The sequence below is a fragment of the Merops nubicus genome, unplaced genomic scaffold (genome assembly GCF_000691845.1).
Source record: "Merops nubicus isolate BGI_N331 unplaced genomic scaffold, ASM69184v1 scaffold7884, whole genome shotgun sequence".
Lineage (NCBI taxonomy): Eukaryota > Metazoa > Chordata > Aves > Coraciiformes > Meropidae > Merops > Merops nubicus.
Genome location: NW_008604803.1, coordinates 3,854 through 24,961, shown reverse-complemented (window position 1 = coordinate 24,961; position 21,108 = coordinate 3,854). Strand labels below are relative to the sequence as shown.

Sequence of the window (21,108 nt, the reverse complement as noted above, 5' to 3'; positions counted from 1 at the left end):
TACAGAGCGGCCGGAGCCGGGGGGCCGGCCCCGGGCCCTCCCCTCCTTTGTCTGCACGGGGAGGAAATTTCCCTTCCTAACGGGGTGAAAAACAGAAAAAATTCCACTGGGCACTGACGGCCCCTGTACCGGGGGTGGGCAGCTCCCCACTCAGCCCACGGGCTGGGTCCCTCACGCCTCGTTCCCAGGCAGCAGAGGGCAACAAACTTCTCAGAGGCCTCACGCCTCTACAGCGGCACAGAGAAAGGATGGAGGCTGCCCTGCACCCAGCACCCCCGTGTTGTGCTGTCAGTACCAAGCTCTTAGAGAGCTACTGGCCTCAGGGCAGGAGCACAGCTCGCCCAGTGAAGGGATGAGCTGAGCCTGGAGGGTTTCACAGGAGCCAAGTGGGACAGGTACGACCCACAGCTACCACGCCGAGAGCGAGGGCACAGGAAAGCCAGCAGGGCAGGAGGCAGAGCAAATATGCACCAAATGCTGGGAGCTTACAACAGTGGAAGAGAAATCCTTGCTCAGAGAGGAAGCAGATGAAATTTTCACTGGAAATGAATGGCTTGCTGCAGAGGGAAATCCTGCTAAGAGAAGATCCTACCTGGCTTTGGGGAAGAGCACTGCCACCGCTCTTGGGAGCATGAGCAAACTGCAAACTGAATCTGTGCTCAAGTGATCCATGTCCCACTACACAAAAATCACAGCTCAGGGTTTGAGAGAGAACACATGCACTTTTTAGTGCTCATTTCTTAGTTACTTTAAAGGTTTCCCAGCAAGAACGTGTCCTACAAGGGGAGGATCTGTGGTGTAAATAGCAGCTACAGTAATTCCATTCTTGCACCCACAGATGTTCCAGCTAGGTACAGTAATAAATTCCCCTACCCCTATGAAAGCTCCTTTGAATAGAAATAATTTCAACTGCTGGATGGCTGGTCAGGATCTCCCTGCTAGGCAAGACGCTCAGAACTAACTGGGAGGGAACTGGGATCCAGCCTTACTCCAGGGCTTGGGAGGCAGGGCAGGAATTGTTGTCTCGGCCCGAGCCATCTCTTCAGCCTCACCTCCACTTCAAGAAAGGCTCTGGGGGAAGGAGCCCCTCGTAGGAGTCTCCTTCCACCTGTATGCTCAGAGCCCCTCTACAGCAGAGTTGGGTTGGAAGCCACTCTTCCCTCGTTTGTAGCCCCCACCCCCCTCAGCTATTGACCGACCTGCACGTTTTCATTGGCACTTCCACACTTGTGCTTAGAGCAGCTGCTGAAGTGCTCTGCTGCAGCAGAACGCACAGAAGGAACCAAACACATGCTCTAGCCAAAGAAATAAAATATTTCTTTTCACAATTGCAACTTCTTCCTGCCATTAAAGGCTGGCCAAGAGCCTGCCCCATCATCTTCTGAGAACACTCCTTTTCCTGTTGACCGCCTGTCCACTGATCTACTGCCACCAATGCTCACAGAGGTGCTGACACTGTTTTGCTTAGGAAAAATTAAAAGGATTTTCTCCATTTTCCCCAATAGAAACTTGGTCTTACCACCAACCACCAGTCCCAAAGCCAGTTCCCATGAATCAATTACAATTCAATCAATACTTGTGAACATTTTTAAGAGAGGGAGAGGAGAGAGAAGCAGATTAGTAGAAGATGTCCCATTCTTTTGGGCTTAAGGTGCAAACAAAGCTCCTTACCTGCCAGCACAGCAGGGACCAGGACACCACACAGTGTTAGCAGGAGCAGGCGAAGGGCTCTGTGGCAGGGCATGGCTTCCCTCAGGAAAAGGGAATCCTTAACACTCTTCAAGGCACAAAACAACCTGGAAATTTCACTGCTATGATAAAGATTCTGTGCAGCCAGGTTAAAAAAAATAAAATAAAAAATCCCTTCACAACAGCAAGTGGGTAGAGAGAGTGCAAAGCCCAGCAGAGACTCCCTCCCTCTGGCTTGCAGAGCACACCTCCTCCTGAAGGCAGCTCCACCCTCCAAAACTTGTGCCTAGAAGCCCATAGGCAGCTGAGCCGTTAGGCACCCACCACCCAGCCAGGCCAGCACACACCAGGGGTTGGTGGCCAGCCCCTCCCAGGGGGCAGGGGGATGCTCCTGGAACCCCTCCCTCCAGCCGGCCATCCTGCAGCACCGGGAGCTCACCCCCAAAGCAAGCAGGGCCCCCCAGGGCTCTGCTCTGCCCCGGTGTGCAGGGGTGGGGGTGGTGGTCTTCCCAGGGTGGGTGCAGCCAAGCACAAGGGCCTCGCTCTCCCGAGGGGCTGGAGCAGCTCCAGGGCACCCTCCTCTCCTGGGGCAATACTTACAGAGGGGCACCAGGAGCTGGGTGGTCTCTGCGGGCAGAACAGCCTGTTGGTGGAGTCTGGAAAGTCCTCCAGAAGAGTCGCCTCTGCCAGGCAAGGCCAGGGTCCTCCTCAGATCTGAACATCACAGGCTCTACCTCCTCCTGCAGCCCTCTGCCCCTCCCCTCCACGTGGGCACGTGAAAAGTTCACAGCAGAGAAAACTGAGGTTTGCTCCAAGTGGCATTTGCACCCACAGAGACTCGGGCAAGGATGAAGCGTGTGGAAAGGGGAACACTCCAGAGCTTATTGTGAGAGGGCAGAAGAATCTCATCAGATTTTTAAGCTGATAGGAGGATGAAATACTTCAGTTTCCATTCAGAAAAAATAAAGTACATAAACACCTCCAGTGTCAGTTCTTTATGCTCTGAAAATATGGCACAGTAGTTTTGTCTCACGTTTCAGACAGCTCTGCTAAGAGATCTCTCTGCTTTTTGGTTTCCTCTGACAGCCAGCTAGATACAGTTTGGGTGTCCTTTTAAATCCTTATTCTTGCTGCAGCTCTTTGCAGAAGTGCCTGGCTGTGAAGGGAAGCAGGAAAGACAAAGAGGACCAAGCCCTGGCCCTGTAGCAAAATGAGAAGTTAGGAAGTAACCTGGTGAAACATGCTCAAAAGAAACCTCAGGTCTCTAGCATCAAATTCACCATCATCTGTCAAGCTTGGATCAAAGCCCCATTAGCTTTCCAGGTTCACGTTCTGCCTGAAAAAGAGCTGGAAGTACATAAATATACACCCAGGAGCAGACACAAAGCTGTAGCTCCCCTTTTTTCCCCATCCCTGCTGATCCAAATGACCGTCACTAAAGAAGCAGGCCCTGTTTGTCACAGAAGGTGACAGGGCAGGCACCCAAGCATACAGTCTGAACATGCCAGCACCTTACCTTTGTACTAAATACAGAAGCCAGAATATTACACTAATAACAAGATCTTCCCCACTGGTCTATTATCTACATACTCTCAGAAGCTGAGCAAGGTCCTCAGGGTTCAACGAATTATTGCACATTTTCCCTGCTTGCATTGCTGCATTTTCCTTTAGCTGTCCATGAATTGTTCCTTTCCTTCTCCCCAGCTGAGCTGAAAATTAACAGGTTTTTGCTTGTTACACAGGGTAGAGTAGTCCAAAATTAGCTTGTGGGAATTAGATGATACTGCTAAAAACCAGAAAGTACTTAGGAACCAGACACCTTATACACTAAAAAAACAAATTAGAGTCAAATTATCAGCCTGAACATGCACTGTTCTCCCCAAGACATCAGCTGAACATAAGGCAAAGCTGCTGTGTAAGTTGGGTCTCAGCATACTGACTTCATGGTTCTTCACAGTCATGTGCAGGGCAGCACATTTATCATTAGCTTTTGCTGGGATTTTCCACACAAAAACCGAGCAGCAAGTATAAAAAAGGAAAGTAAGATTTTGTCTAAAGAGGGAAGCCTACAAGCTAACCCATGTGGACTTTATGCTAAGGGGAGAAATAAACCCTCTCATTTAGGGTAAGGGCACTGGAGTGGGTGGGGTGGTTCCCGACTGGCAGAAAGAGGCTCCGTGGTCCAGTGTTTGTGTTAACAGAAAACCAGCCGTGGTCAATCCCTCCTGCATAAACAACACCAGTGTGAATGCACGTGTTTCTGCACAGAGAGGGGGGAAATTAAAGCTTTCTTGTCAGGATTTTCCAATCTCAGCTTACTGGTGTTTATTTGAACTCTAAAATTATCAAGTAGAAAAAACCCACCGGTATTCCTCAGCAGGGAAGAGAGAAAGCAGCACTTGTTGTTCCACATCCTGTGTATTTGCTTGTTGTTCCTTGATGAAAACTGATGCGAGTCGAGTTTTGGGTCAGTTTTAGCACCAGGAATTACCTCAAAACTCAGCTTTGACAAAAGCAAGCAGAAAGTTTTCTCTCAGATATAATACAACCAGGTTTTATTTAAGTTCTCTCTTTTTTTTTCCCCCCCACACTGGCAAAAGTTCAGAGGGAGTTTAAAGTTTTGTAAACATTTTAACTACCCCTCTTCCCCCTTTTTATGAATTTACAAAGCAAAGGAGACAGGGAGACCAGATTTGCAACAGTTCCAAGTCTCTCCATGCTATTGGATCCAAAAACTATATACAAGTCTGCAGCAGTCTCTGTATAGTCACTGTACATGTTTGGGGGCAGGGGGAAGAGAGAGGACGAGGAGGAGGGGAAGGTGACCCCAAAAAAAAAAAAAATGAATAAACCAAACAAAAGAAAATCCAAAGCCAAACTGCTCTTGAGCAACTCGAACTGTTTTCTTTAGGCAGTGATGACAGAACAACAGACACCTTTATACAACTCCACCAAAACTGTAGCGAGTCTCCCCTCGCAGGTTACGGCCCTCTGGGAACGGGAGATGGGACCAGGGGGTTGAAACTAAGTGCATTTGGCAGTTTCCATTTTCCTTCTTTTGTGGTGTGTGGGTGTGGGTGGAGAAGGGAAGATGATGTTAATCTTTCGGTGAGAGAGGAAGGTTATGATTCCATAAATACTTAAAAGATTATGGATCCCAGTGAAGGTGCATGAAGCAGTTTAAGGTGTAGAAGATAAGCAGGGCCATCATTGCACATAGCTTCGCCCTCCACAGTCTCTCTTCGTGACAAAAGGGCATCTCTGCTCGTTAAACTAAGCACTGCTTGAAATGACAACTAGCTAGGACTGCTGGGGGATACATCTGTTCACCCTCACCAAAGACTAAAGATCCACACAGTAAAGATCCTACTGTCTCTTAAACGAGACAAATTCGCAGGAAAAGAGCTCAAAATAAACTGGTCCTAACCCTCCCAAGGTAGCATTTAAGGGACAGATTCAACCTGAAAGAAGAGATGCCACCCTGCTTTTTCCCCCCCCCCAAGAGGAGAAGCCCCCACTAGTCCAGGAATACGCTGCCGGGGACCTCCAGCGGCTTCGGCATCACCGCCTAATGAAGACAGGCTCGAGCTTTCCCTCCAGAACCAAATGTGCTGAGAAGGGCTGGCAGGGGGTGTGCAACTTCAAACCAACCCAAGCTAAACGGCGCCCGCCACCGCCCCTTCTCCTGCTGTTGCCAGTCCTAATGGTAGCTTATGAATGCAACTCCTGCCTGGGAGAGCACCTCTTGCCCTGATGGAGCGTGGAGTCAGTATCTGTGTGGCGTTTTGGTTTTGACCAACATCTGTTAACCACAAACTCTCTCTCTCTCCATGACTGCACGTGTTGGATGTGGGAAGAGTAACCAGGAGAGGGAAGCAATGGTTTGCAGAATCCCAATTGGTATTTTTTTTTTTTTTTTCCAGGTATGTCAGCAGAAGAAATCACAGCACAGTGAAAGCTTGCTGCCCAAATCAGCCTTGTTGTGAACGAATCCTATCTCCCACCCTCCCAGGACTCTGAACAAAGTCCACTTGACTCTAGGCTGACAGTAGGAACGACGCCTGTGCAGTCCTGGGCAGAAGGGGGTTTGCTGGGGCTAGAGGAAGCAGCCTGAGATGATTGATCCTGTGATTCACTGCGAGGCGAAGGAGGACGCACGGTGGAGAGTACTGTGTCCAAAACAGAGAATCCATGGTTAACAGATGCAGGGAAAGCCAGTTGATTTGCACATGCTCAGTAGTCTTCCAAAGTCTCTATTTCTCCCATATTGAGCCGCTCTGATGAGGCATTCACTGAAAAACCTGTAAACCAGAAAGGACTTGTGTTAAAAACCTGCATGTGGTGTATTGTATTTGGTGCAATACATCTGTTGCCTGTGGTAGCACGTGTAAGAAAAAGTGAATGGTATATATCAGATAAAAACTTGGGAGAAAATTCACTGAGGGTAGAGATATTACCCCTCAAACTTCCCCCCCCCTTAACAGAAGATAATTGATTGTATATTTAGTTAAGTATCACTTGGTCTTTCATCAGGAGAAGACCTGTTTCAGCTTTTGTTTAGAAGATGTCATCTGCAGAACTAACAGGAGACACATCCAGGCACAGTAACACCTTGGAAAGCAGCACATCTGAGTCTGCTGGGACTTGGACGTGCCTGTCAGCACTGCAGCTGCATGGACCAGGAGGCAGAAACACATCCTGTGAACTCAGAATCCAGGTGCAGTATCATGCTCAATACTTCATGGGGTGTGAACAATTCTACCCCTTAAAGTCTGAATACATGTACCTATGATATCTAGAGGCAATTCCATGTATTTCCAGGCTTTTTTAAAAATCTTCTATCTCAGGAGCACAACACAATGTACAGTTATACAGGGTGATGCAGATAGCTCAAGATGCACCTGAACTTCTACCCATTTAACTTAATTGAGAAGGACATGATGCACAAGAGGAAGGTATGAGAAAAAGCAAAAACATTTTCTAAAATCCAATACATCATATGCAACTTTCTTACTGAAATCAAAGTTTGGTGGTTGTACCAACCCCAAATGGAGTATGAGAAAAAAGGAAAGTTTTCCTGTTTACAGCTACTAAACACAAACCTGACAAGTGCCTTTTTTGAGACTGCCATGTAGGCTTCCTCTGTGCTAGAAAACAAACCACTGTTCAGAGTCAGAGTCATCACCAGCTCTCGATTCAGTAGGTTCAAGGATATTGCTCTGGCTCCCTCTCCTGGCAGCACATTACCTCAAAGTTTTTGGAATTCCTCTGTAAGATTTTGAGAAGCTGTATGTCCTACTTATCTCACGGTTGCAGCTTCTTCATTGTATTTAGTGATTATTTCTTCCCGTTCAATGAGCAGGTTTTTAAACTGTTCAGCTGAAGGCCCAGAACAGACTCACTGGATTGACACCCAGGGGTGGCCTAAGTCAGGACTGCACTGAAAAGTTGGCAGTACTTCAGTGCAGAACTCACTGATTTAAGTGAAGAGAATTGATTGTTGAGAAAAAAAGGAAGATAAAGGACCAAGGCAGGGCTCTGTCAGAGCCTTAAGAAAAGCAGTGGCTTCCAGGTGGTTAACACCAGGCTGCTTTACAGGAGTACAAGCTGAGCAGCAGCAGCACAAACAGCAGCCCAGTGCAGTGCCCTGGTTCCTCTTTTGTCACACAGCACAGATGTGGACACATTTATCCTGCAGGAATACTACAGAAATGCACTACAGCCCACAGTGCTCACTGCTCATGAGCTTATGACACCCTCAAAGGGCACTTTAAAGAAACTTTTCCATCTGTGGTATAGGGGCTCATTAACTACCATCCTCACATGAAAATTAAGATAGAGAATGTAGTAAATAACTACTAATGATGTCATCATTTCTACAGCTGCCAGCTGAAAACTTGACTACCTTTTGACTTGAAAGGTAGTTTGACACCCTTGAACTACTTCAAGTTCTCCAGGTAATCATCAAATACTGAAGAGGCCTTTTCATGAGAGAAATTTTGACCAGAATTTTCCATGAAACTGATCCAGAATTGAAAGAAAAAAAATAAATAGCAATAATACTGCAACAAATTCTAAAGATGCTTCAGTCATCACCTTTTCTCCTTAAAATCAATGCCCCCAGTTAAAGTTAACAAGAATACTACACTCTACCAAGGCTTTTCCCAAACTAAACATGAATGCCTAAAAAGCAAAACTGACCTAACAAGCTGGGATCTGCGCGAACCATTTTCTGTTTCTTCTTTTTCTTCCCACTCTGCACAGCCTCAAAATTGGATTGCTGGTTGTTGCTCTGGTTGGTCTGAAAGACCGAGTGTAGCGAACTGTGGTTCATCCCCCACACTGAATCCTGGAAAACAAAGAAGTACAACATTATCAACTGCAGCTAAGTCTGGTTTTTATACTGAAGACACTCAGAGAACCTCAAGTGCTTTTTGCATTGCGTGTGGCAGCATGTTGTGGTTTGAGGCTTGGAATGGGGGCGTGACCTTCCAGCAACTGGGAGGACCCCGGGTGGGGGTGAAACCATTGTATTCCCTCCCCTTCCCACACACTCTGATAAGAGGCAGGGAGTGGTTTTTTGTTTCACTCCTGCCTTGGAGCTCAGAGAGGAAAGTTCTCCTTTCACTCCGTGGGACCCTGGAACCATTTCTGAGGGTTTTGTATATTTTATCTTTTGTATTATTCCCCTGATCTTTGTATATATTATTTTCCTTACCTCCCTTTTTCGTTTTCTGTTCCTTGTTGAACAATATACTTCATTTTTTTTAAAAAAGTGTCTCTCTCTCTCTCTCTCAAGGGGGTGGGGGAGAGGTGAGTACATAGTTCTGTTCCGTGTGGGTCCTGCCCTGAACCCCTTTTTACACAGAACCAGGATACAGCACCAGCCACTGATGCATCCAACACCTCAACCTCATCTTTCCAAAGCCTATCCTGCATCAGCACACTGACACTATTTTACCTACAGCTGGCCTCAGCTGTTAGTTCTAAAGGAAACATGGTTCCACAGGATATTGGAAAGCTGCTTTATTCTCTGCATCTCACAAGACCTGTGAAATCCTGCTCATCCTCCTATCCCTCTAGCAGAAGCACAAGACCCAAGGGCAGTCCCTGCAGCCTCCCCAAGGAAGGTTCACCTGTTGCTGCTGCTGTTGTCGCTGCTGACTGGCTTTCTGTTTGGCACGGCGCTCAAGAAACTGCTTGGCAAACTCCTTGGCTTCAGGAGTGTCTCCAAAATAGGCTCTGATGTAATCATGGACTTCATAGGGAGACTCTACTTCCTTCAGGAAAGAAACAAACGTAGGAACTGCAAGAAGAAGGGCAGACCATGAGGGAAATGATGGTGATGTGTGGATGCATGCAATACACTTTGGATCTCTGTTTTGCTCATCTAGTAGCCATGGCAAGCAGGTTGCCCTTCCAAGCTGCCTACAGCAAAGCTCTACGAGGCACTGCTTCACCTTCTGCACTCACAGCAAGGATGAGAAAGCCAGCTAATGTGATGGCTCCACATGGCCTTGGAAGCATCATTTTTTTTCACATCAAAAAATGCTTTGCACAGGAGCATACAATAGTTTGGCTGCTCTTAAAAGTGACCTGGATCCCCATCCATCTGCCTGATAATGCTTCCATGACCATCAAAAAGCCTCAGCAGAGATCTAGGTGGCAGATTTTGAAATCGTTTCCAATCCCCACTGACTTATTAGAGTAAGCCCAACAAAAACCATGGAGATGATGCAGCCAGTTCTTTGAACCACTATTTGATGATGCCATTTTGCTGACTGCATTAAAAACATTACTTGTTGTCATCACTTTCCCTCAGAACTATCTGGTCAGGAAAGAAACCAAATGCTGTTTCCCACAGTGGATCATTTACATTCCCCCCCACCTCTTACCATCTAAGTTGTTGGCTGTGTTGATTGCATGAAGCATCTGTTCACACCACTGAGTGAATCCATCCTGGGCTTTATTAACTCCCTGGAACAATTTCAACAGCTTCTCCTCTTCTTCCACCTTCTTGTTTTGTCTACTTGTAATACCTACAGATTTACTGAGGTGAAGAAAAAACAAATATTAATGACCAGATTTATCAACAGTACACAAGACTCTTCTGTTTACAGGATGCAAACACTGTTTAAGAACCAACTAGATGACAAAATAAATTGAGTGGTCACGTATTAGCTATTTCTGTTGTCCAAAGAGATCCTGAGTGATACAGGAAAGAAGGAAAACACATGAAGATGCTATAACTGCTAAGTGATCATCTCAGGAGTGGCAGCCTTTCTTTGTAAAAACTCCTTCCCCAATTCCTACCTGAGGCTGGCGTTGCTTTTGTTTTTATTGGTCGAGTTACGAGGTCCCACTTCCTTCACTGCATCATCCCAGAAACCCATGTTTGAGTTTTTGGTGTCAGCACTACTCCAGATGCTACTGACCAGGTCAGAAGCCCACTGGTTGCTGGGATTAGTGTTTAGGGAGCCCCACACTGAATTCCCAATGCTGGTGTGCAGGTTTGAGTGCTGTTGAAACACAACAGAGGTGTTGGTTATGGCAGAGGCCTGGCAGGACAGACAGGGAGCACTCACAGCCACGCCCTCCGCAGACCCCTCGCCCTACGTACCGTAGTATTTCGGACTCTGTTCGGCTGCTGGTGCTGCTGTTGCTGCTGTTTCTGCATCTGCCTTGCCTCCTCCTGCTGGATCTCCAGCAGGGACTTGGTGGTGCCTGTTGGTTTGGTGACGTTACCCCAGCCTGACAGTTTTTGCTGCTGTTGCTGCTGCTGTTGCTGGAGGGCCTTCATTAGCTCGCGCTGCTGACGCCTTTGCTGTTGCACGGGAGACAAAAGTGCCTGGCTGTCTTTTCAGGAGGTCATTACTATTCAAAAGTCTAGCTAGGAAATTACTTTTAAACTCATTTCACTCTCTTCTGGAGGAGTCTGGCTGGTCTATTATTTTTTGAGCCATTACAGTTCCTCCAAGAAGGGAAACATGAAGTAACCAGTAAATATATATTCTCTATTTTTAGCCTAGAACAGAATAAATTTATCAAACCATGACTGCAGCTGGCTAAGCATTTGGGGTCTTGGGGGGACACCTTCTCTCCTACCATCGCTTGTTGTTCCATTGCTCTGTCCTCTCCCCCCCTTAAACTGCCCTGGTCTTGTGCATCTCTGCAATCACTGGGGTATAGATGTGATATAATTTCATATTGCTTTGTGAACTACTTCTAGGGCTAAAAGGGTACAGTTCTCCCTCCTCTCAAATACTTCTTTTAAGAAGCTGTAAAATCCTTCTAAAAAGTATTTACTGAACTTAAGGCTGAAAGACAGGATTTTACCCAAGTGAGGCTATTTGTAAAAGCATTCCTCATCCTCCTCATTCCTTCTAACAACTTAACAACTGAGCAGCCACAGAGCTGAGTTCACTTGGACAGCACACTCCATACCTCTTCTCGAAGCTGCCTTTCTCGTTCTTCTTCTAACTTTTGGATTTCTGCCAATGACAGTGTGGTCTGGGATTGACAAGCTCCTGAATTTGATTGCTGACCCCATGTTGAAGATGAAGGGAGCTGGACAAAAAAACAACCCACATTGATTAGGATTTACAAAACACTTTAGAGGATACTGAAGTATAATAATGAAAAATCAGTATAGGCCTGCTGCACAGGGGAAAAGGCCACCTCTAAAGTTTAACAAAACACTGGGAAGTATAAAATAGTGTTAAGAGAGTATGAAAAAGGCCAGAGTATAAACTGTATGTTTGAGTTGCCCTATGATGTATCACAGTGTCAAAGACAGTGTATCAAGAATAAGTTAACAGCACATCACTGCCTGAAAAACAGCAACCAGTTTTGGTTGCCAAGACTGGAGGAACTCTAAGCTTTAGAAACTTTGCCCTGGCCCTTGCTCAGTGCAGCAGAATAAACACCTGTACTCAGCTGGGAATCTTTTAGTTTGTGATTTGTTTCTCCTATTGTTATCACATTCAACCATCCAACCTCTCCAGAGTTTGTCTCTGTTCAAGCTCCTCTAGACAGTGCCGCACCCGGCTGTGGGTTCACCTGCTGTGCTGCACCGCAGGAGGCATTTGAGCTGCAGAGGCACGTTACCTTCATCTGTGCAAGTTGCTGCTGTTGCTGCTGCTGCTGCAGCCGCCGTAACGCCTCCTGCTGCTGCTGCCTCTGCCTCATGATCTCCTTCTGGCGCTGGAGTTCCAGCTCCTTGCGCTTGCGCTCCTCCTCCTCCAGGCGCTGCCGCGCCGCCTCCTCCTCCATGCGCAGCCGGCTCTCCTCCAGGCGCCGCTGCGCCTCCTCCTCCTCACGCGCCCACTTGGCAGCCTCCTCTTCCTTCCCAGGGCACAAGAGAGGAGGAAAGTCTAAGCAGACTTGGCAAAGGGGAATTAACCCTGCTCGGTGGCATTGACATGCTAAAAGAGCCTTTAACCTTTCTACCTGTAGCCTGTTCGGGTCGTTCATTCACTTCTCCATTTCTCAGGTAAGAAAGCCCAGTAACAGTCTACATCCCCTAAAAGTTTAAGTTTCCCAGTGCTCCACCAAGAAACTTGGAAGAAAATGACACCTCCCTGCTTCAGACTTGCTAATATCACACCACTTTCCTTCTGGGAATCACACACCTTTCAGTCTGAGCCTCTACCAGCTTATACCACTTCCAGCCAAGTACTGCTATGCTTTCAGTGGAATAAAACTTGACAAGAATAAAGGGGAGGTTTTAAAAGAAGCAAACAGGTGACAGTGATGTTCACTGTTGTTACCCAACACTAGAGCTGCAAAGGAAGAGATGCTTCTGCTAACAAAGGAGAAGGCTGACTGGAAGGATAGAAATAGTGATGCCCTTACAAGGGAGAGCCCTGAAGAAGAATTTAAAAGTAATAACTATCAACTCTGGAATGGACCTGGAATGTAATGTGAAACTCATCATGTTTCAAGTTTAATTTGATTTAGGGATTATGACAGTATCAACTATGGGGCTGGAAGCTCAGATTTCCCAATAAGGGCTTCTGAAGCTGACCCCAGAGTAAATAGCTGTTAATAGTAAGAAAAGGGAAGAAAAAAGCTGAAACTTGGATAGTGGGTATGTTCTTGGCATAGGTACAGAGAGATGGGCAAAACTGATGATGTTAAAAGTAACAGTTTCACAGTAAAGGCTCACAGAGTGACTATTCAAAACAAATTACTGTGCTGGTACTGTACACTGCCTTTCTTTTGAAGACAGGAATAGAAATACCATGCTGCAAAGTCATTCTTAAGGCTCAAGCATGAAGAAAACCCCTCATTCAACACAAATCTCTTTTCCAAAGGGCAAAGCAGATCCTGATTTTGTCTGAAATCAGGACACAGGTAAACAACTTATTTTTCATCCACTTGACAGCAGCTTTGCTTTCCTCCACCCAGACCGCTGGGCTCTCAGGCACAGATGTGTGTTTCAAATCTTGGTCATTCTGGCAGCCTCCACAATTAAATGTAGTGGGTTCCTCTTGCCATTTCTCACCTGCTTACGGATTAACTCCTCTCGCTGCCTCCTCTCCTCCTCTTCTCTTCTTCTCTCTTCCAATCTCCTAAGTGCTTCCTCCTGTTGTTGCCGCTCCTCTTCCTCCCGCTGCCGCCTTAGTGCAATTTCCTGCTCCCGCTGTCGCCTCAGGGCTTCCTCCTGGAGTTGGGAACAGGACATCAATCCATAAATGCCACTTTATTGAGGAACTGCATCAGAACACAGCCTACAACATCATCTGGGCCAGATCAGTGGCCTCAGGAACAGCTCCCTAGCTCCGAGCTAAGCACTACCTGAATAACTACATTCAACACTACAGACCTACATATTCAATTTTTTGATGCAATGTGCATCTCACACTAATTATTTCAATGAAAAGAAGCACATGAAATCACTACCTAGCTTTCATTTTAAAAAGAATGGTGTTGAGAATGAAAAAAGGTGGGACTCCTCTTTCCAGTATATACTAACTGTACTTGAACATAACTTTTTTTTGATGTGTGGTTATCATTAATTCCTTTTTTTTGGGTGTCAGCTCTAAGTTAGAAGCTTTTCCTACTTATAGGAGTTTCTAAATACTGAGTACTCAAGTGGACTACAACACTCAAACCACATCTTCAGACACAAGCCCAGTGCACTGAAGGACACTAACCTCTGGAAGTCTCAGAGATATGGAACAAAATGGAAGGGCTCTGACTGGGATACTCCTAAATTACTTCAGTATCCCAGGCAACAAAAGGCCTCGAGGGCTTTGATTTTTGGGCTATCCCTAAATTATTGGAATAGTTTCTAATACATTACGTTTTGCTTTCCAAGCAGCAAAATAATTTACTTATCTCAAAAATAAAACCTCAGCCCTCTTTATAACCAGAATTTTTTCCCTTCTGCTCCTTGCTTTTTGGAGGAACAGGGTGTATCCACCTTCAGCTGCCTCCCTGCACACTGTTAAATGGGAGTGCATCTGGGCAACATCTCCCTCAACTCTGACTTTCCCCTGCACAGGACAGCCTTGGCTTTTGCTGCCTTTCCTCATCTCTGAAGCCCAGCAACCTGCTGGCCACCCTGCTTTTCATCCCTTTTATTAGCCTCTCCACTGACTTATCCTATCAGCTCAATCTAGAGATGCCAGTTTTTGGGCAAGAACTTTAAGCTTTCATAAATACACTTTCCTTTTGAGCTATCACTACTGTGCAGTTGTGCTCTTACAAGGTTGTTTTACAAGCAATGCATTATTCACAGGATGAATGGAGACTAATTGTGCAGCATGGATATAAATTTTGAACTCGGGTGCATCAAGGAATTTAATTCTGAAATCTAAGACCCTTTCACTAAGTCTTATTCCAAACTTTCATATACATCAACTGCAATACAGTTCACTGCACAACCAGACCAGATTTCTCTCTGACAGTGGCTAATTTCAGATGTCTACAATTTAACTGTCAGCAGACAAATCATTTTTTATAAGCAATCCTACAGCACTGAAGAGCTGCTGACTGCAAGCCAAGAAGTAATTCACATTCTTATGTATCACTTAAGTGGTTTAGTGCCAAATGGAAGTGCAATAAGTGTTAAGGTTTTCTTCCACTAGCTGGACATAAAACAGTAGCCTGTGAATCATTTTCTCATTAATCAAGACCATAATTTGTCATATTCACAAAAGCTTCAAACAGAACACACAACACCTTGACCATTTTCATAACTTGGACCTTTAACTGTATTGGACACAAGCAGTCAAGTCACCATAAACAAGTGTCCCAAATAAAAGTGCTGAAAAATTTCTGCTTGTTCCTTCTCCTGACAAGTCTGCTGAGGAGGCTGGAGGTGTGCCAGCCTGTGCTGTCTGACTGGAGACCACAGCCCAGGATCTCAGCTCAGGACACTCAGCCAGGCTGGGGGATGCTCAGCACCAGTCACTGACACATGTGGGACCTGAGAGAGATGAACCAGGTCACCCAGTCCTCCTCTACCACAGCAGCTCGCTGGCACCTCTGCCTGCTTCCCCTTTGGGAAATGAGGCTAGAATTGCCATTAATAAAATTGAAGGGTTCTTTTTCCTGCTCAGGCATGCCAGGAGAGACACTGTTGAATAACAGCAATTAAAAACCAAAAATCCCCTCCCCTGGAGAACTAAAGAATAGTGTTGTGCTAACATGAGGGGAAAAAAATCTGCAAGATTATGAAAAGTACGGAATTACATGGCTGATGTAATTCTTCTACTCCTCACAGCTAGGGAAAAGGTTGTCAATATTTACTGCTCTATCTTTTCCTTATGCAAAGGTTTTGTTTGAACATGTGAGCAAGAACCATTCAAAGCTCTCCAGTTTTCTGCCACTGACTTGTATGGGAAACAGATTCATTCCTTTTGCTGCTCCCATATTCATGGCTTCCTGCTCCAAGAGAAACTCAATATTTTTTAGCACCTTTTCTAATAATTGTTTTCAAGTACACATATCTTGCTGTGCAGACAACTTATTTCAGGTCTTTTAAATATCTATAATATTGCAGAAAATCTTTACATAGCAATCTCCATTTCAATAAACTCTGGATTCTTAAATAAAACATAGATTGTTTTTTTGCAGTAGTAACATCTGCAATTCTGCTTGTCTGTGTTACCAGGGCTTACAAATCTTTGTTTTATGGATCTCATCTTTGAACCAGGTACTTTAAAGGAAGCACTAAAGATATAATTCACAGAAAACAATTATTAGCTAATTATTAAACCTTACATTTTGTTCCTGAAAGTGATCAATCATTACAAAATAGAAGATATCAGACCAGAAACAAAGAAATACAGGAGCTACACAAGCTGAGCATTACTGTTGGCAATTCTACAGTGCAAGTAATTGATGAAAGCTATCAACAGAACTGGATTCAACATTTGGAATGACATTTCATCCTACAGAATTGAATTTCTATTAGATACTTTTTTTTTTTTATTTAGAATTCACCATCAACAGCATATTTACTAACCTTATATACTAGTCTTTTATGCAGTATTACATCAAAAGCCTTCCTGAAGTCCAGGCAGATTAAGTCTACTGCTTCACCCCTCTCAGCTCTCACTGTCATCTCCTCAAAAGAAGTTAATCAAATTTGTTAAGCATCATCTCCTCTGTATAAATCCATGCTAATAAATCAGTTCATCCCTGATTCTACAATGCCTTCCAGTACAGAAGTCAGATTCAAATAACAGACCATTTTTCCTTTTAAATACAGAAAACAGTATTATTTTCTTTCCAGAGAAGTGCTTAAACTGTTACCTTTTTAAGACATTACTGCTCAAAATTAAGCATTGTGGCAATTATTCCAATGGTAATGAACTAAGATACTTGCTGTTACTGCTTTTCAACACCATTCTGCTTCCTCCTTGTACATAATTATTTCCCATGACATCTCAAAGGGAGTCAGACTGTTTACTGTACAAATCCAAAGTGGACAAAAACCTTGGGAATTTAATGGACATTTTAAAGAAGTTACACACAGCAGCAAAACTCAGTCTGAAAAGAAACAACCCAAGTCTATTTACATGAAGCCACCATGGATGACACACATTGAGTTACCAGGTGATCAGCTGAAAAATGAGTTATTAAAACAGATCTAAAGCAACTTAACCCAAAAGTTAAACTTTTGAGAATATCATTGCTTTCATGCCACAGTAAAGCTTGAACTCGAGCAAAGGATCCTTCTCTGCTGTATACCAGGACTTGCTGTACACAAAGTAGATATAGTAAATCAAGGAGCCATTTATTTACAGACTTGATTCTTAAATATACCATAAAAGCTACCTACATACCACACTGTACTGTATTAAAATAGATTTTCAGTGACAAAACCCAAACCCTGACTGAACTGAGGCCTATGACTAACTTACAAATAAAACTAAAGATTCTAGAGGCTTCCTCAGAAGTGTCTCATATGTAACAGGAAATGTGCTTTACAACTGCCTACCCAAGCACACAGAAAATAGTACATTGGACAATTATTTATTACTTTCACCTATTATTCCTATGCTGCTTTGCAGAGCATTTATTGACTAGCTCCTTAGTGAATGAGCTCCATGTGTTTGCCCTTATCCTTAATACAGAGTGAGAAAACTTGAACTTTCAATGTCTTTCTCTCCTATGACACTCAAGGAACAATCTTTCTTCCACACAAAAATCCTAAGTAAATGCCAGAAACATGAAGCTAACGTCCCAATTTTTTATTCTTCTAAGATTAAGAACATTCTACAACTCCTGCATCCATTCTCCTACTGCAACACAGATCATGTAATTCATTTTAGCAAATCTGCCTGTCCAAACTACACCCCTTTTCCCAAACACCAACAAGACATTAAAGCTGATGGACCCTACAACATAACTATTTCATTTTCAAAATACTAAGTAAAAAAAAGCTAAATGTTGCATCACTTTCTTCTACCACAGCATTTGGTGTATTTGAAGCAGCTGCTCAAGCTCCAGTCCACTGCAGACCATACCCTTATCAAAACACTAGACTGCATAAATGGTGAATAAAGATTAAATGCACAATAACTAGGCAACCAACTAGAGTCTAATATTGACACTAAGAAGTTGGGAGGGAATATTCCACATGGAACAAAGCCTCTTGGCTCACAAACAGGAACCTATCTTGAAGGGGAACCAGCAAAGCCCATTTCTCAGATTGCGATTTGGGCTCTTAAAATTAAGAACAGAAAAAGAATCATTTCATATACTCACATGAAAAAAAAATATTAGAACTGTCTTCATACACACCTACCAAATATTAATTAGACCCCACAGGCTTCTTAAAGTGAGTTTTATGAAGTATTAAAATTAATCAGAGATGAACTACATTGAGGAAACTCACTTGCTTCCTGCGGGCCAGTTCTTCTTCTTCCCGTCGTTTCCTCTCATCTTCCTGCTGCCTCCTAAGTAGCTCTTCTTGTTGCCTCCGAAGCTCCTCCTGCCTTTTCCTCTCCTCTTCCTCTCGTTTGGCCCTCATTTCCACTTCTCTCCTCTCTTGCTCTAGCTACAATTCACATAAAACTACACTCAGATGCAGGTAACGTATTCCTACACCGTTTCTTAGGGCAACTCTGCTGAGATTATAGTAACAGCATAACAGATGAAGCCTCTGAGAGATGCTCTCCCTCCATTGCAATTTCCCCTATCAGCTGGCTGCCTCCTGGGGTCAGATTCCTGAGTAGTCCAGAACAATTTCTGACAATTTCTGTTCTGTAATGAACACCAGTTCTGCAGTCAGACTTTCTAGATCAGCTCCTTAAAATAACCTCTCACTTTAGAAGCTAGTAGCAAGTTGATTTGCAGTCAAAATAATCAATTTCAGGACACATCCAGAATCATACAGGTTCAAAGTTACAGAAATACTAGAGTAAGTGTGAAAACCCCAACAAATAAGACTCTTAATTCCCCAAACCTATTGTTTTCAGCAGAATTAAGGATTAAGAGAAGGATGACCTGCTCCCACTCAGGGTTTGGCAAGACAGCTCATGATGATCCCATTTTAAAAGAGAAGTGGCTAGCAGAGAATTCATAATCACAAGTGTAAGAAACATAACCACTACTTTAGATGTCAGTAGTGCCTCCAAAGCAATATAGTGTCCAAACAGCAGTCCACAAGGATTTCATAACTGGTTTCTAAACCCCTTGTTTTCTTTATGGTGTTTTCCATGAAAATCTAATCCAAATCGTACAGAGTGGCTTGAAGATTGAAGAGCTAATAGTCTTCCACTGGCTCAAGAAACAAGAGTTACACTGCAGAACAGCAATCCCAATTTCTTACAGTACAAAACAGTTTCTGACCTTTGCAGCTTTGGCCTTCTCGAGCTGCTGAAGTTGTTCTAGAGCTGGTCCCTGAGCTGCAGTATCAATGGGGAGATCCCAGACACTGCTTCCTTCCCAGACTAGATAGTGAAGAAAACAAACATTGACAAGCAAAAATAAGCACATCAACAAAAACCAACTGAAATGGGAAAAATATTGTATATGCTGTTACTATGTTTTATGAACTAACATCATGACAACATGTTAGTCTTAGTCAGCAGAGGGCCACCTTATCCTCCTGGAGAAGGCTTGTCCATTACTGAAGCAAGGCTGGGTTTCCTACAAAATTCTACCCAAGAACCAACTATTCAAACTCATCCCATCAGAGCAGAACACCTCTGTAGCATAACACTCAATCCCTTTGAGCTTTTCTCAGGTCTGACACGCATGGAGCTTCTTACCTGTAGGTTGTGATGCTGACTGAAGTTCCCATATTGAGCCAGTGTCCGGCACTGACACAGACCTTGTAACAGGTGGCATCATGTTCTGCTCAGATATTCTGTAATACCAACAGGAAGAGTCAACATGCCACTTCCAGGGAGAGGAGTGCTCTGAACAGGCATGAGATTCAGTACCTTGTAACATACTCCTGTCCTTCCACACCTCTATTTAAAACAAAAATATGATGTGGACAACACTAGTTTCTTGTGGAGTTCTTCCTCATCTCATCTCTGTTGCCAAGTCAAGGGCTAACCCAGCTACTGCTACAGTTTTACTTGCTACTTATAGGCTAGTTTGAGGAATAAGCACCTGGAGCACTGCAGAACTCAACTGGCAAAACCAGTTACTATTTACCAGTTACAAAAAAAGTACTATTTCAATGATAACATTTTTCCCCCCTCATTTTCATGGACATTCTCAGAGGTAAAGGCTACATCCTGCAACTGCTTCATATTCACACTATCTTTAAATTATGTAATGCTCCAATGAGAGCAAACTGGATCAAACAGAACACTGACAAGATGATAATAATTATATACAGGTTAGAGTATAGGAAGAATGGTATTCAGCTCAAGTCTGGGCTAACTCACCTCATCTTCAGGGCCTGGAACTGTTGCAAGAGAATAGCGAGCTGCTGCTGCTGCTGGGATGAGAGGGCTGCCTTTTGCTGCTGAGCCAGCACCTGTGCATACTGTTGTCTTCAAAAGAGAAGCAGAGAATCACTGGTATTTGTTCACTTGCTTATTTATATCATGCCCAAGTTGCAGAAGTTGTGCCTAGATTCATTTTCCATGACTAGTGCACACTGACCTACATAATGTACACGCTCAACACTACCCAGAACCACAGAATGGGGCCTTGGAAAGAATCAGAAAACAAGAATACAACCAACAGGCCCACAGAAGCAGAACCACATTTCTCTTCACCCTCAACTGTGTCAACCAGTTAGGTCTGCCCAGTGTTTCCCTTGTAAGCTGTGCAACACTACTTCCCTTTCTCTACAAGGTATATAGAGATTGCTCAGATTTATCCGGCTTTGGTGACTGCCCACCCAGACAAATGAAATCTCTGCCCCAGTACCTCAGGGCATCCCCCAGTAGAGGGGCAGGCTCCTGCCTTACCAAACAGGCTGACAATACATATCCAAAAAGCAGAATCAAGGCACAGCTCTCAGGGCCCCTTGAACAAGCTGTCTGATTGCTTTCTTTTCTCCAAGACATTACAAAACAACTTGTTAGGAAATGGCCAGAACTGAACTGACAACTCTGGCAGAATGGATGATGACCTACTTTCTCCAGCAGCTACCTTCACTGAGCTTCAAAAAGCTGAGCAATCAGACCAAAAATAAGTCCTGCCTTCTCCATCTCCATTTCATAAGACAGGTAGCACACCCCTGACTCCAAAACATCTCAACTGCATTACAAGGATAGCTGGGAATTCATCTGACCATAACAGCTACCTACAGAGCAGGTCTCAAAGTAGCTGTGACACTGAACAAGACTCTGAGAAGTGTGCCACACTCTACCCTAGCCCTGCAGGCTATGGAGCCCCTGGTGTTTGTGGAAGCAGGCTCTTGCTGCTGGAGGTGAAGCACTCCCAGCCCCATTGCCCAAGGGAACACTGCCAAGAAGCTGAACCCAGAGGGTT

The 21,108-nt window shown here is 44.4% G+C and overlaps 1 protein-coding gene across 1 annotated transcript in view; it reads right to left on the bottom strand.

Moving 5' to 3' along the window:
• Positions 1-4,222: 4,222 nt before the first annotated feature.
• LOC103771813 (PERQ amino acid-rich with GYF domain-containing protein 2-like) overlaps positions 4,223-21,108 on the bottom strand; it is a gene marked incomplete at its 5' end in the record, with an annotated part of 20,439 nt that continues 3,553 nt past the window's right edge. Inside the window, 13 exon segments of the mRNA XM_008939129.1 lie at positions 4,223-5,990; positions 7,891-8,038; positions 8,826-8,995; positions 9,585-9,739; positions 10,003-10,208; positions 10,310-10,513; positions 11,134-11,256; positions 11,797-12,033; positions 13,196-13,354; positions 18,044-18,205; positions 19,000-19,100; positions 19,422-19,519; positions 20,052-20,159. Coding sequence (XP_008937377.1) covers positions 5,923-5,990; positions 7,891-8,038; positions 8,826-8,995; positions 9,585-9,739; positions 10,003-10,208; positions 10,310-10,513; positions 11,134-11,256; positions 11,797-12,033; positions 13,196-13,354; positions 18,044-18,205; positions 19,000-19,100; positions 19,422-19,519; positions 20,052-20,159 — 1,939 coding nt within the window.